Genomic DNA, 12,423 nt, shown 5'->3' with positions numbered 1-12,423 from the left:
AGAAGGCATCAAATTGAAAATTCATAAAAGGGCTTTGTAGAAAAACTTACGTAACAATATACTTGGGCAAATGAATATTGATTAAAACGTGACTATTAAAAGTCTAATAACTTTGGAAATACAAACCCTATAAAATTTTCAAATTAAAAAAACAAGTCTTCTATCACTAACCCGAGTCTCACGATCAAGTTTTATATGTTGTCCTTACATGGTTGTTGACTTATCAAATAATGAAATCTTTATATTTTTGTTAATGTTGAATACAACATTATGTTATAAGCATGACTTCATGGCATTTAACTGTACTAATGGAAAGACAACTGTTTTGTAAAACTTATGTATTACAAACGTTGTTCCTATACCAAGTCAGGCTATCTTGACCATTTGTTGTTTTACACAGGTCTATTTTCTTTGAGGGAAGATAAGAGTGGTTTGTTGTACTGTCCAATAGATATTGGTAAATCCTGATATTCTTTGTTTGTACTGTTGTAATCTTTTGTTTTATTATCACAAATCTTTTAAAACTTTTTTAAATGTTTGTTTTTAACTGCTGTTAATTGTTAGGTGCTGACTTAATTCATAAGATCTGATATACTTACATCTTTTTTACTATATCTAAATATTTTCCATTCTTGAGAATCAGCAGATGAAGACCTATCTAGGTTTATGGTTTCTGTACTAGTTTTCTGGTAATTAGGATTAGAAAATGTCAGACGTACAAACTCATCTGATTCTGTTAGGAATGCTTGTCTCCTTCTACAACATATACATGTATCATAAACAATTAGGATTGGAAAATGTCAGACGTACAAACTCATCTGATTCTGTTAGGAATGCTTGTCTTCTTCTACAACATATACATGTATCATAAACAATTAGGATTGGAAAATGTCAGACGTACAAACTCATCTGATTCTGTTAGGAATGCTTGTCTTCTTCTACAACATATACATGTATCATAAACAATTAGGATTGGAAAATGTCAGACGTACAAACTCATCTGATTCTGTTAGGAATGCTTGTCTTCTTCTACAACATATACATGTATCATAAACAAATTTGTTGTATGTGAATCATTAATGTTACTAATAGTACAATTATGTCACAGAGTACATATTTTAAATGTTTGTGGTTCACTGAATTCCCTGATTTTACTTAATGTGTTCTCACAATGTATTTTTAATTTGTTTTGTTAATCAATTTACTTTTAATGTTAATTGGTACACAGTGCACTTTCATACTGTGTACCTTTGCAAAATAGAAAAATTATTATCTTACTACTATGGGGGAGATAAAAGACCTTGACTACCCATGAGTGTCTCAAACGGTCAGTAACTATTATCCTGCTACTATGGGGGAGATAAACAACCTTGACTATCCATGAGTGTCTCAAACGGTCAGTAACTATTATCCTACTACTATGGGGGAGATAAAAGACCTTGACTATCCATGAGTGTCTCAAACGGTCAGTAACTATTATCCTACTACTATGGGGGAGATAAAAGACCTTGACTATCCATGAGTGTCTCAAACGATCAGTAACTATTATCCTGCTACTATGGGGGAGATAAAAGACATTGACTACCCATGAGTGTCTCAAACGGTCAGTAACTATTATCTTACTACTATGGGGGAGATAAAAGACCTTGACTATCCATGAGTGTCTCAAACGGTCAGTAACTATTATCCTACTACTATGGGGGAGATAAAAGACCTTGACTATCCATGAGTGTCTCAAACGGTCAGTAACTATTATCCTGCTACTATGGGGGAGATAAAAGACCTTGACTATCCATGAGTGTCTCAAACGGTCAGTAACTATTATCCTACTACTATGGGGGAGATAAAAGACCTTGACTATCCATGAGTGTCTCAAACGGTCAGTAACTATTATCTTACTACTATGGGGGAGATAAAAGACCTTGACTATCCATGAGTGTCTCAAACGGTCAGTAACTATTATCCTACTACTATGGGGGAGATAAAAGACCTTGACTACCCATGAGTGTCTCAAACGGTCAGTAACTATTATCCTGCTACTATGGGGGAGATAAAAGACCTTGACTACCCATGAGTGTCTCAAACGGTCAGTAACTATTATCCTGCTACTATGGGGGAGATAAACAACCTTGACTATCCATGAGTGTCTCAAACGATCAGTAACTATTATCCTACTACTACGGGGGAGATAAAAGACCTTGACTATGCATGAGTGTCTCAAACGGTCAGTAACTATTATCCTGCTACTATGGGGGAGATAAACAACCTTGACTATCCATGAGTGTCTCAAACGGTCAGTAACTATTATCCTGCTACTATGGGGGAGATAAACAACCTTGACTATCCATGAGTGTCTCAAACGATCAGTAACTATTATCCTACTACTATGGGGGAGATAAAAGACCTTGACTATCCATGAGTGTCTCAAACGGTCAGTAACTATTATCCTACTACTACGGGGGAGATAAAAGACCTTGACTACCCATGAGTGTCTCAAACGGTCAGTAACTATTATCCTACTACTATGGGGGAGATAAACAACCTTGACTACCCATGAGTGTCTCAAACAGTCAGTAACTATTATCCTACTACTACGGGGGAGATAAAAGACCTTGACTACCCATGAGTGTCTCAAACAATCAGTAACTATTATCCTGCTACTATGGGGGAGATAAAAGACCTTGACTATCCATGAGTGTCTCAAACAATCAGTAACTATTATCCTGCTACTATGGGGGAGATAAAAGACTTTGACTATCCATGAGTGTCTCAAACGGTCAGTAACTATTATCTTACTACTATGGGGGAGATAAAAGACCTTGACTATCCATGAGTGTCTCAAACGGTCAGTAACTATTATCCTGCTACTATGGGGGAGATAAAAGACCTTGACTATCCATGAGTGTCTCACAAACGGTCAGTAACTATTATCCTACTACTATGGGGGAGATAAACAACCTTGACTACCCATGAGTGTCTCAAACAGTCAGTAACTATTATCCTACTACTATGGGGGAGATAAACAACCTTGACTATCCATGAGTGTCTCAAACAATCAGTAACTATTATCCTACTACTATGGGGGAGATAAACAACCTTGACTATCCATGAGTGTCTTAAACGGTCAGTAACTATTATCCTGCTACTATGGGGGAGATAAACAACCTTGACTATCCATGAGTGTCTCAAACGGTCAGTAACTATTATCCTGCTACTATGGGGGAGATAAAAGACCTTGACTATCCATGAGTGTCTCAAACGGTCAGTAACTATTATCCTACTACTATGGGGGAGATAAAAGACCTTGACTATCCATGAGTGTCTCAAACGGTCAGTAACTATTATCCTACTACTACGGGGGAGATAAAAGACCTTGACTACCCATGAGTGTCTCAAACGGTCAGTAACTATTATCCTACTACTACGGGGGAGATAAACAACCTTGACTATCCATGAGTGTTTCAAACAGTCAGTAACTATTATCCTGCTACTATGGGGGAGATAAAAGACCTTGACTATCCATGAGTGTCTCAAACGGTCAGTAACTATTATCCTGCTACTATGGGGGAGATAAACAACCTTGACTATCCATGAGTGTCTCAAACGATCAGTAACTATTATCCTACTACTATGGGGGAGATAAAAGACCTTGACTATCCATGAGTGTCTCAAACGGTCAGTAACTATTATCCTGCTACTATGGGGGAGATAAAAGACCTTGACTATCCATGAGTGTCTCAAACGGTCAGTAACTATTATCCTACTACTATGGGGGAGATAAAAGACCTTGACTACCCATGAGTGTCTCAAACAATCAGTAACTATTATCATGCTACTATGGGGGAGATAAAAGACCTTGACTATCCATGAGTGTCTCAAACAATCAGTAACTATTATCCTGCTACTATGGGGGAGATAAAAGACCTTGACTATCCATGAGTGTCTCAAACGGTCAGTAACTATTATCCTACTACTATGGGGGAGATAAACAACCTTGACTATCCATGAGTGTCTCAAACGGTCAGTAACTATTATCCTACTACTATGGGGGAGATAAAAGACCTTGACTATCCATGAGTGTCTCAAACAATCAGTAACTATTATCCTACTACTATGGGGGAGATAAAAGACCTTGACTACCCATGAGTGTCTCAAACAATCAGTAACTATTATCCTACTACTATGGGGGAGATAAAAGACCTTGACTATCCATGAGTGTCTCAAACGATCAGTAACTATTATCCTACTACTATGGGGGAGATAAAAGACCTTGACTATCCATGAGTGTCTCAAACGGTCAGTAACTATTATCCTACTACTACGGGGGAGATAAAAGACCTTGACTACCCATGAGTGTCTCAAACGGTCAGTAACTATTATCCTACTACTATGGGGGAGATAAACAACCTTGACTACCCATGAGTGTCTCAAACAGTCAGTAACTATTATCCTACTACTATGGGGGAGATAAAAGACCTTGACTACCCATGAGTGTCTCAAACAATCAGTAACTATTATCATGCTACTATGGGGGAGATAAAAGACCTTGACTATCCATGAGTGTCTCAAACAATCAGTAACTATTATCCTGCTACTATGGGGGAGATAAAAGACCTTGACTATCCATGAGTGTCTCAAACGGTCAGTAACTATTATCCTACTACTATGGGGGAGATAAACAACCTTGACTATCCATGAGTGTCTCAAACGGTCAGTAACTATTATCCTACTACTATGGGGGAGATAAAAGACCTTGACTATCCATGAGTGTCTCAAACAATCAGTAACTATTATCCTACTACTATGGGGGAGATAAAAGACCTTGACTACCCATGAGTGTCTCAAACAATCAGTAACTATTATCCTACTACTATGGGGGAGATAAAAGACCTTGACTATCCATGAGTGTCTCAAACAATCAGTAACTATTATCCTGCTACTATGGGGGAGATAAACAACCTTGACTATCCATGAGTGTCTCAAACGGTCAGTAACTATTATCCTGCTACTATGGGGGAGATAAAAGACCTTGACTATCCATGAGTGTCTCAAACGGTCAGTAACTATTATCCTACTACTATGGGGGAGATAAAAGACCTTGACTATCCATGAGTGTCTCAAACGGTCAGTAACTATTATCCTATTACTACGGGGGAGATAAAAGACCTTGACTACCCATGAGTGTCTCAAACGGTCAGTAACTATTATCCTACTACTATGGGGGAGATAAACAACCTTGACTATCCATGAGTGTTTCAAACAGTCAGTAACTATTATCCTGCTACTATGGGGGAGATAAAAGACCTTGACTATCCATGAGTTTCTCAAACGGTCAGTAACTATTATCCTGCTACTATGGGGAAGATAAAAGACCTTGACTACCCATGAGTGTCTCAAACGGTCAGTAACTATTATCCTACTACTATGGGGGAGATAAAAGACCTTGACTATCCATGAGTGTCTCAAACAATCAGTAACTATTATCCTACTACTATGGGGGAGATAAAAGACCTTGACTATCCATGAGTGTCTCAAACGATCAGTAACTATTATCCTGCTACTATGGGGGAGAAAAAAGACCTTGACTACCCATGAGTGTCTCAAACAATCAGTAACTATTATCCTACTACTATGGGGGAGATAAACAACCTTGACTATCCATGAGTGTCTCAAACGATCAGTAACTATTATCTTACTACTATGGGGGAGATAAAAGACCTTGACTATCCATGAGTGTCTCAAACAATCAGTAACTATTATCCTACTACTACGGGGGAGATAAAAGACCTTGACTACCCATGAGTGTCTCAAACGGTCAGTAACTATTATCCTACTACTATGGGGGAGATAAAAGACCTTGACTATCCATGAGTGTCTCAAACGATCAGTAACTATTATCCTACTACTATGGGGGAGATAAAAGACCTTGACTATCCATGAGTGTCTCAAACGGTCAGTAACTATTATCCTACTACTATGGGGGAGATAAAAGACATTGACTACCCATGAGTGTCTCAAACGGTCAGTAACTATTATCCTGTATGACATCATATATCTTGTTCCAGCATCAAATTTTAACATCAAACACAATAAAACTTTTGAACATTTCAGAAATCAGAATGTGATAATATTTGAAGAAAATATTTTCAGGTGAAAAGTGTATATTCTAGAAGAAATTACATATTGAGGAAATGTTCATGGTCTGAACTTTTAATGACCTTACAAATAGCGAATGAAACTGTCGCAATATCATTCATGATGCTAATAAGCCTGTGTTTTTCCTGCATCTTAGAATCAAGATATGATATGAACAACTGGTGGGGAAGACTAATTTGATGAAGTATTTCAACATAAAATAGAACTTCTAACCACAAAAACAGTAATGGCTGGCAGATATGCATAACATAGTATGTGTGTTTTACAACATAAGCACTTTTATTTGATTCTTATACTCTAATTTTTTTTTATAATCAAAGGCAAAAAGTTTTTGACCATACCTCTTTTTAACTCTCCAAACAACAAACACTAGTAAGGCTACAATAACTACAATTCCAACAGACAAAGCTATCATGGCAGTTTCTTTTCCTCCTAAAGAAGTTGCTGTAAAAAATAAATATATATGTAGTTATTTTTATTGTCTGTTACTTGCTGAACATCCAGCGGTGAATATTTCAAGACAAATTTATAACTAGATGTTTAAAAAGCATTATTCACTACATTTTATGTGATTTCATGGTCATTCAGCTTCCCTAGTTTGCCACTGGTGACATCACTACTGGATCACACCAAGGTGTAATTAATTCCATTTGATGCCACTGGTGACATCACTACTGGATCACACCAAGGTGTAATTAATTCCATTTGATGCCACTGGTGACATCACTACTGGATCACACCAAGGTGTAATTAATTCCATTTGATGCCACTGGTGACATCACTACTGGATCACACCAAGGTGTAATTAATTCCATTTGATGCCACTGGTGACATCACTACTGGATCACACCAAGGTGTAATTAATTCCATTTGATGCCACTGGTGACATCACTACTGGATCACACCAAGGTGTAATTAATTCCATTTGATGCCACTGGTGACATCACTACTGGATCACACCAAGGTGTAATTAATTCCATTTGATGCCACTGGTGACATCACTACTGATCACACCAAGGTGTAATTAATTCCATTTGATGCCACCTGTTTTTCCATCATTTATTCTTAACCAGAATAAATGTTATGTTTTCTATCAAATGTTAGTAATATTTGTAGATTTCACTGTATCACTATAGTGTCTAACAAGATTTTGTGAGGGAATTCGATGTTTGCTATACCACTGTTTGTTTCAACACACTTTATGACAATGCTCCTGTACCAATCGAAATGAAATTTTTTGCAGTGTTTTGAGAAAAGATTTTACTTTGTAGAAACGTATTGTTTTGGAAACATTTTATGTTTTAAAAGGATAAATTTTCTGTAAATAGTCAATAATTATGTGGACTTTTGAAGCCCAAACTTTGTACGGCCTTAAATATATAAATGAAAGATAAAAAAACTGTACCAATACAGAACGAAATGTTAATAAAATTATAGCAAAACGTTTGGTTGACAAATTTTTATTCGTTATCGCAAATAAATAAATTTTGAATATCTTACATTTTCTCCCTACCCAGTTTACCCCTATTACTTATTATAATGTGGACCGGTCATTGTTATTAAATATTACGCAATTTGATTGGGTTAAGTTCTTATTAGTTTACCTTCAAACTGTTTATACTTTTCATACATGACTATTGATTAATCAGAACGTGCATACAGTAACTAAAATGACCTTCAAACTGGACACTGGATGAGTCCATGTTATGTTTTATCAATGAAAGTATAGGTATGAAAGGTAAGAAATGCCAATTCTCCTATTTTCACAAAATTTTGAAAATACACAGTAAATAGATTATTTCTTAATAGTCAATTGCGGAGAAAAACAGAAAAAGTTTACATATAAGACGTTTTATTCCAATCAACAAGTCATTTTTCGGAGTGAAATGCCGAAATACACTTTACACACGGCTACGCCAGGTAAAATAATTATTCATCTTACAAAAAAACAACATTTTTCAGTCTCATTGGAACATGCTAATTACAATTAATCCCAAACTAAGAAAGTCATTAAATAAAGTCAAAATATGTCCGATCTACCTAATTTTAGAGCAAAAAAGTCAATACGATCTTTATAAGGTCAATTTCGTCTACCTCACAAAATCTTGTTAGGCACTATAAATCAAGATAAAGACATTTAGATAAGAATTTTGAAAAAAATCTTCCTACCGACATAAAACTGATATTTACCTGCTTGTGGAACACTCTTCGGTTTCTCACAAATTCCATCTTTCTCGTCTTCATCTGTACACCTATGATAACCACATCATGTTTAAAATCAAATATTCTTAATGCTTTTATTTTTAATATCCATAATTTGGAATTGATAACCATAATCTTTTTTAATAGGTTTCATCAGTTACATAAGGTTGTTAGTTTTCTCGTTTGAATTGTTTGCATTGTCATATAGGGGCCTTTTATAGCTGACTATACAATATGGGATTTGCTCATTGTTGAAGGCTGTACAGTGACCTATAGTTGTTAATGTCTGTGTCATTTTGGTCTCTTGTGGACAGTTGTCTCATTGGACATACCACATCTTCTTTGTTTATATTAGATACATGATTTTTCTATAAGATGTTTTTGCTTTGAACCAGAGTACTCTCAGCTCTGTATCAAGTTGTTTGTTTTCTCGTTTGAATTGTTTTACATTTGTTTATTGGGGCATTTTAAAGCTGAGTATGCAGTATGAGTTTGTCATTGACTTCTATGTCATTTGGTCTCTGGTTGAGAGTTGTCTCATCGGCAGTCATACCTCATCCTATTCATCTTCTTATTTTCATAATTAAAACAGGAAGGACTTATACAAACAATTTACAATTATGGTCCGTTGAAAAGGTGAATATCTAAAATTGTCAACACAAAGAAGGTTATTTCAATGAGGGTGCAGCTTTTAACTTTTAAGAGTTGACAATTTTGGATATTAATTGATTCTAAAGGGGCCAAAATTGTTTTATTATACCGAACTAACAGTGTAAGGTCCTTTTGAACACTGACTATAATTTTTTTATGACTGTCAGTGTAACGTGAACACTGCCGTTTTGTTTATTTTTTTCATTTTCATGGGAGATAACTCGAGTGCAAATCTAGACACTCAAATGTTATTTGTTGGTGAATAATAGGGTTATTCACCGCTTGTGAAAATTTTAAGGGTTATTCGTCCTCCCTTGCAATTAAATGGAAAATTATCTGAATTATTCCATGTCACATGATTAGGTGTTATTCAATAGAATTGTTTGTAATATATGTAAGGTATAATAAAATAACTTACTCATCAGCATCAGCAGCATTATATCCAGGAATTTGGTTCTCCATTCCCGAGTCTGTTACTGGATCTACAATATGAATATAAAGTCTAAGACATGTGGTAAATAACCATTACAGAATCAAACAAACAGGATAAAACACAATATATATTTATGAGAAGAAATTTGATTCTTCTTTTAATTTCAATTAATAAATCCTCATTGCACAATGAAATTGATCAAACTTCCTTTAAAACCAAAATAAATAAAACATTTTAAGTGAGAAATGCATAATTAATTTCATAAGAGTTTCTATCCAAAAACTTACATGTATGACAAGGTTCTTGTGTAGTTTTATCAGGACAGGCACATGATCTTCCCCTGGGTCTAGCAAGACATAGATGACTACAACCACCATTTCCTATACTGCACCAGTTTGTTCCTGTAAAAATTGATCAAATAAATTGTTTCACAAATTTGGTACGAAGCAGGGGCATGTTTTAATGTGATTCAAGAAATGGATGACACTTAAATACCAAAAATTAAGTTGATAGAGAAAAGACAACATAGTATGAATAGATTATATGTACAATTAGATTTAAATACAATCTCCTTTAAATGTATGAAATAAATATAACTGACCACTCTGTCTATCTTTAGCCACCACTACGATGTCCATCAGTCCCTCTAAATGTCTCTGTATGACGGCACGATCTTTTCCTGTAGTTTTATCAGCTCTTTCTATTTTCTCTGACTGCCAATCAGTCCAGTAAATATGAGGTCCATACTGTAATATAACAAATATTTATTATCAAAATATATTGAAAGCAAAATCTTAGAACATAATATCAACTTGTACAATGCAGCTCTGAATATACAATTTTACATGTGTTTAATTCAAGCTTTATTTTTCTTAATGAAAACATAAACTTGAGAAATCATTTTCAATTCCTTGCTCTTACCGTTAAACTATAAATCAAAATGTGCATCAGAAAAATGTGCATTGATATTTGTAATCAATATTGTCACAATCAAGGTATAATGTCAGAAATCACTGAAATATTTCTGACAGTACGCAATAGACTATTGGGGGACATTATATTTCTGACAGTACGCAATAGACTATTGGGGGACATTATATTTCTGACAGTACGCAATAGACTATTGGGGGACATTATATTTCTGACAGTACGCAATAGTCTATTGGGGGACATTATATTTCTGACAGTACGCAATAGACTATTGGGGGACATTATATTTCTGACAGTACGCAATAGACTATTGTGGGACATTACAGTACTTGGTACAACAAACAACATTTCTGTCAAATCAGTCATGAACTTTGAAAGAATGAGTTTCATAATTAATCAGTGTTTAATGAGATCAAATTGAGTTGGGACATAATTTATCAACATGGCAGGATTTTGTGCAACTGAACTGGACTTTTAAGGGCCTTAAATGCCAATCGACATGAAGAGGATAGGTGAGGTGAGGTGTACTGGTCGTTTCTATCTTATCTAATATTTACTCACCACTGTCAGACCAAATGGATGAGGGACATGATTAATTAATGTAACACGATTCTGTCCCATCAGATCGGAAGTTTCTATCTTATCAAGTCTGGCATCAACCCAGTATAATCTTTTTTCCTTAAAATCTACTGATAATCCATTGGGAAAACCTGAAGGAAATAAATAGCAGTATTTTGAAAATATCTGCCTAAACTAAACTTGGTATATCAAATACATATCAAGTGTATTGTTTATCAATAAAATGTGAAAAAAAAAATTAATGAAGATTACATGACATTAACAAAAATTCCAATTGTTTTGTTGAGCATCTCTTTATGAGTTGGTGTTTCAAACTATCCTTGAGCTCTCATTTTCAACTTTTATGAAGAACAAATATGATGTAAAAATTCTACTAAATTATTTTTTTTCAATTCTACCATCAGCCTGGAATACCAAGACATTAAAATACAGCTATATTAGGCAAATAAAGTTTCTGGAAATTTTGAAGTGTTTTTTTTTATGACATTGCATAGTTTTGACAGTAGAGAAGACCTACCTAGATCTGTTTTGATAATAATTTTCCTGTTGCTACCATCCATATATGCTTTCTCTATTTTAGGTGGTGATCCCCAGTCTGTCCAGTAAAGCAATCTGAAATTCAATAGGACTGTGATCATCAAAAAAGAATGGATTCTGTGATAGATTGATAACAATCCATTTCTTATTGGTAAATATTGTAAAAAGGTTGTAAAGGGTTACATGAAAAAAAAACAAAAAAAAAAACAGTTTTATATCAATAACACTAAAATTCCTTTTTGGCCTAGTTTTTGGAGCTGCCATTAACAATCCTATAATTTTTATTACTATATTCTCCATCTGGTAAAGTTCTTGTTAACTTTACTAAACTTTCAACACTAAACCCCTTTCTACCGTCCAATCAACTTTGTAATATAAATGATAGTACTAACCCTTTCTGAGGATACAAGGCTATAGCTCTTGGTTCATCTAAATCTTCTGTGATCAGAGATTTTCTGTTTGTTCCATCAGTGGATGATACTTCTATAACATCACGACCTGAAGATAACAAAAAACATGTCCAACATACAACAATGGTAGAAATTACAACTGCAAACTGTCAATCTCAAAGCCGAGGCAATGACCTACATGTTCCTGCGTCTTTTGGCCATCACTGAAGACCTCTCATAGCTCTTAGGTATCATTTTCATTTACCTAATACATGTATCTTATTTCATAATAGATATAGGAAGATGTGGTATTAGTGCCAATGAGATAAGTTTATTTGAGCAACATTTTTTAAAATAGTTAATAACTTTACTTACAATAAATTGACATAACACTATTTCATGTACAACACTAGTCTTACTGCAATAACTTTTGTAATCATTTGGGATATACCTGTATCTGTCCAGAACAAATTATTAGCAATCCAGTCTACAGCCAGTCCATCGGTTGTCTCTAGATTCTCTGATACAACAGACTGTAAACCTGTA

The 12,423-nt window shown here is 35.0% G+C and overlaps 1 protein-coding gene across 1 annotated transcript in view; it reads right to left on the bottom strand.

The window, feature by feature from the left end:
* LOC143061264 (low-density lipoprotein receptor-related protein 4-like) overlaps positions 1-12,362 on the bottom strand; it is a 31,395-nt gene extending 19,033 nt beyond the window's left edge. Inside the window, exons 1-10 of the mRNA XM_076233705.1 lie at positions 12,329-12,362; positions 11,881-11,986; positions 11,469-11,563; positions 10,934-11,082; positions 10,044-10,188; positions 9,730-9,843; positions 9,428-9,491; positions 8,347-8,408; positions 6,498-6,600; positions 600-756 (exon numbers count right to left, since the gene is read on the bottom strand). Of these exons, the coding sequence (XP_076089820.1) occupies positions 600-756; positions 6,498-6,600; positions 8,347-8,408; positions 9,428-9,491; positions 9,730-9,843; positions 10,044-10,188; positions 10,934-11,082; positions 11,469-11,511 (837 nt within the window). The 5' untranslated portion in view covers positions 11,512-11,563; positions 11,881-11,986; positions 12,329-12,362. The remainder of the gene's footprint in view (positions 1-599; positions 757-6,497; positions 6,601-8,346; positions 8,409-9,427; positions 9,492-9,729; positions 9,844-10,043; positions 10,189-10,933; positions 11,083-11,468; positions 11,564-11,880; positions 11,987-12,328) is intronic.
* Between the last annotated feature and the right edge of the window lie 61 nt (positions 12,363-12,423).

The sequence above is a fragment of the Mytilus galloprovincialis genome, unplaced genomic scaffold (assembly GCF_965363235.1).
Source record: "Mytilus galloprovincialis unplaced genomic scaffold, xbMytGall1.hap1.1 HAP1_SCAFFOLD_256, whole genome shotgun sequence".
Lineage (NCBI taxonomy): Eukaryota > Metazoa > Mollusca > Bivalvia > Mytilida > Mytilidae > Mytilus > Mytilus galloprovincialis.
Note: the sequence above shows the minus strand (reverse complement) of the source record. Positions and strands in the feature narration are given on the sequence as shown.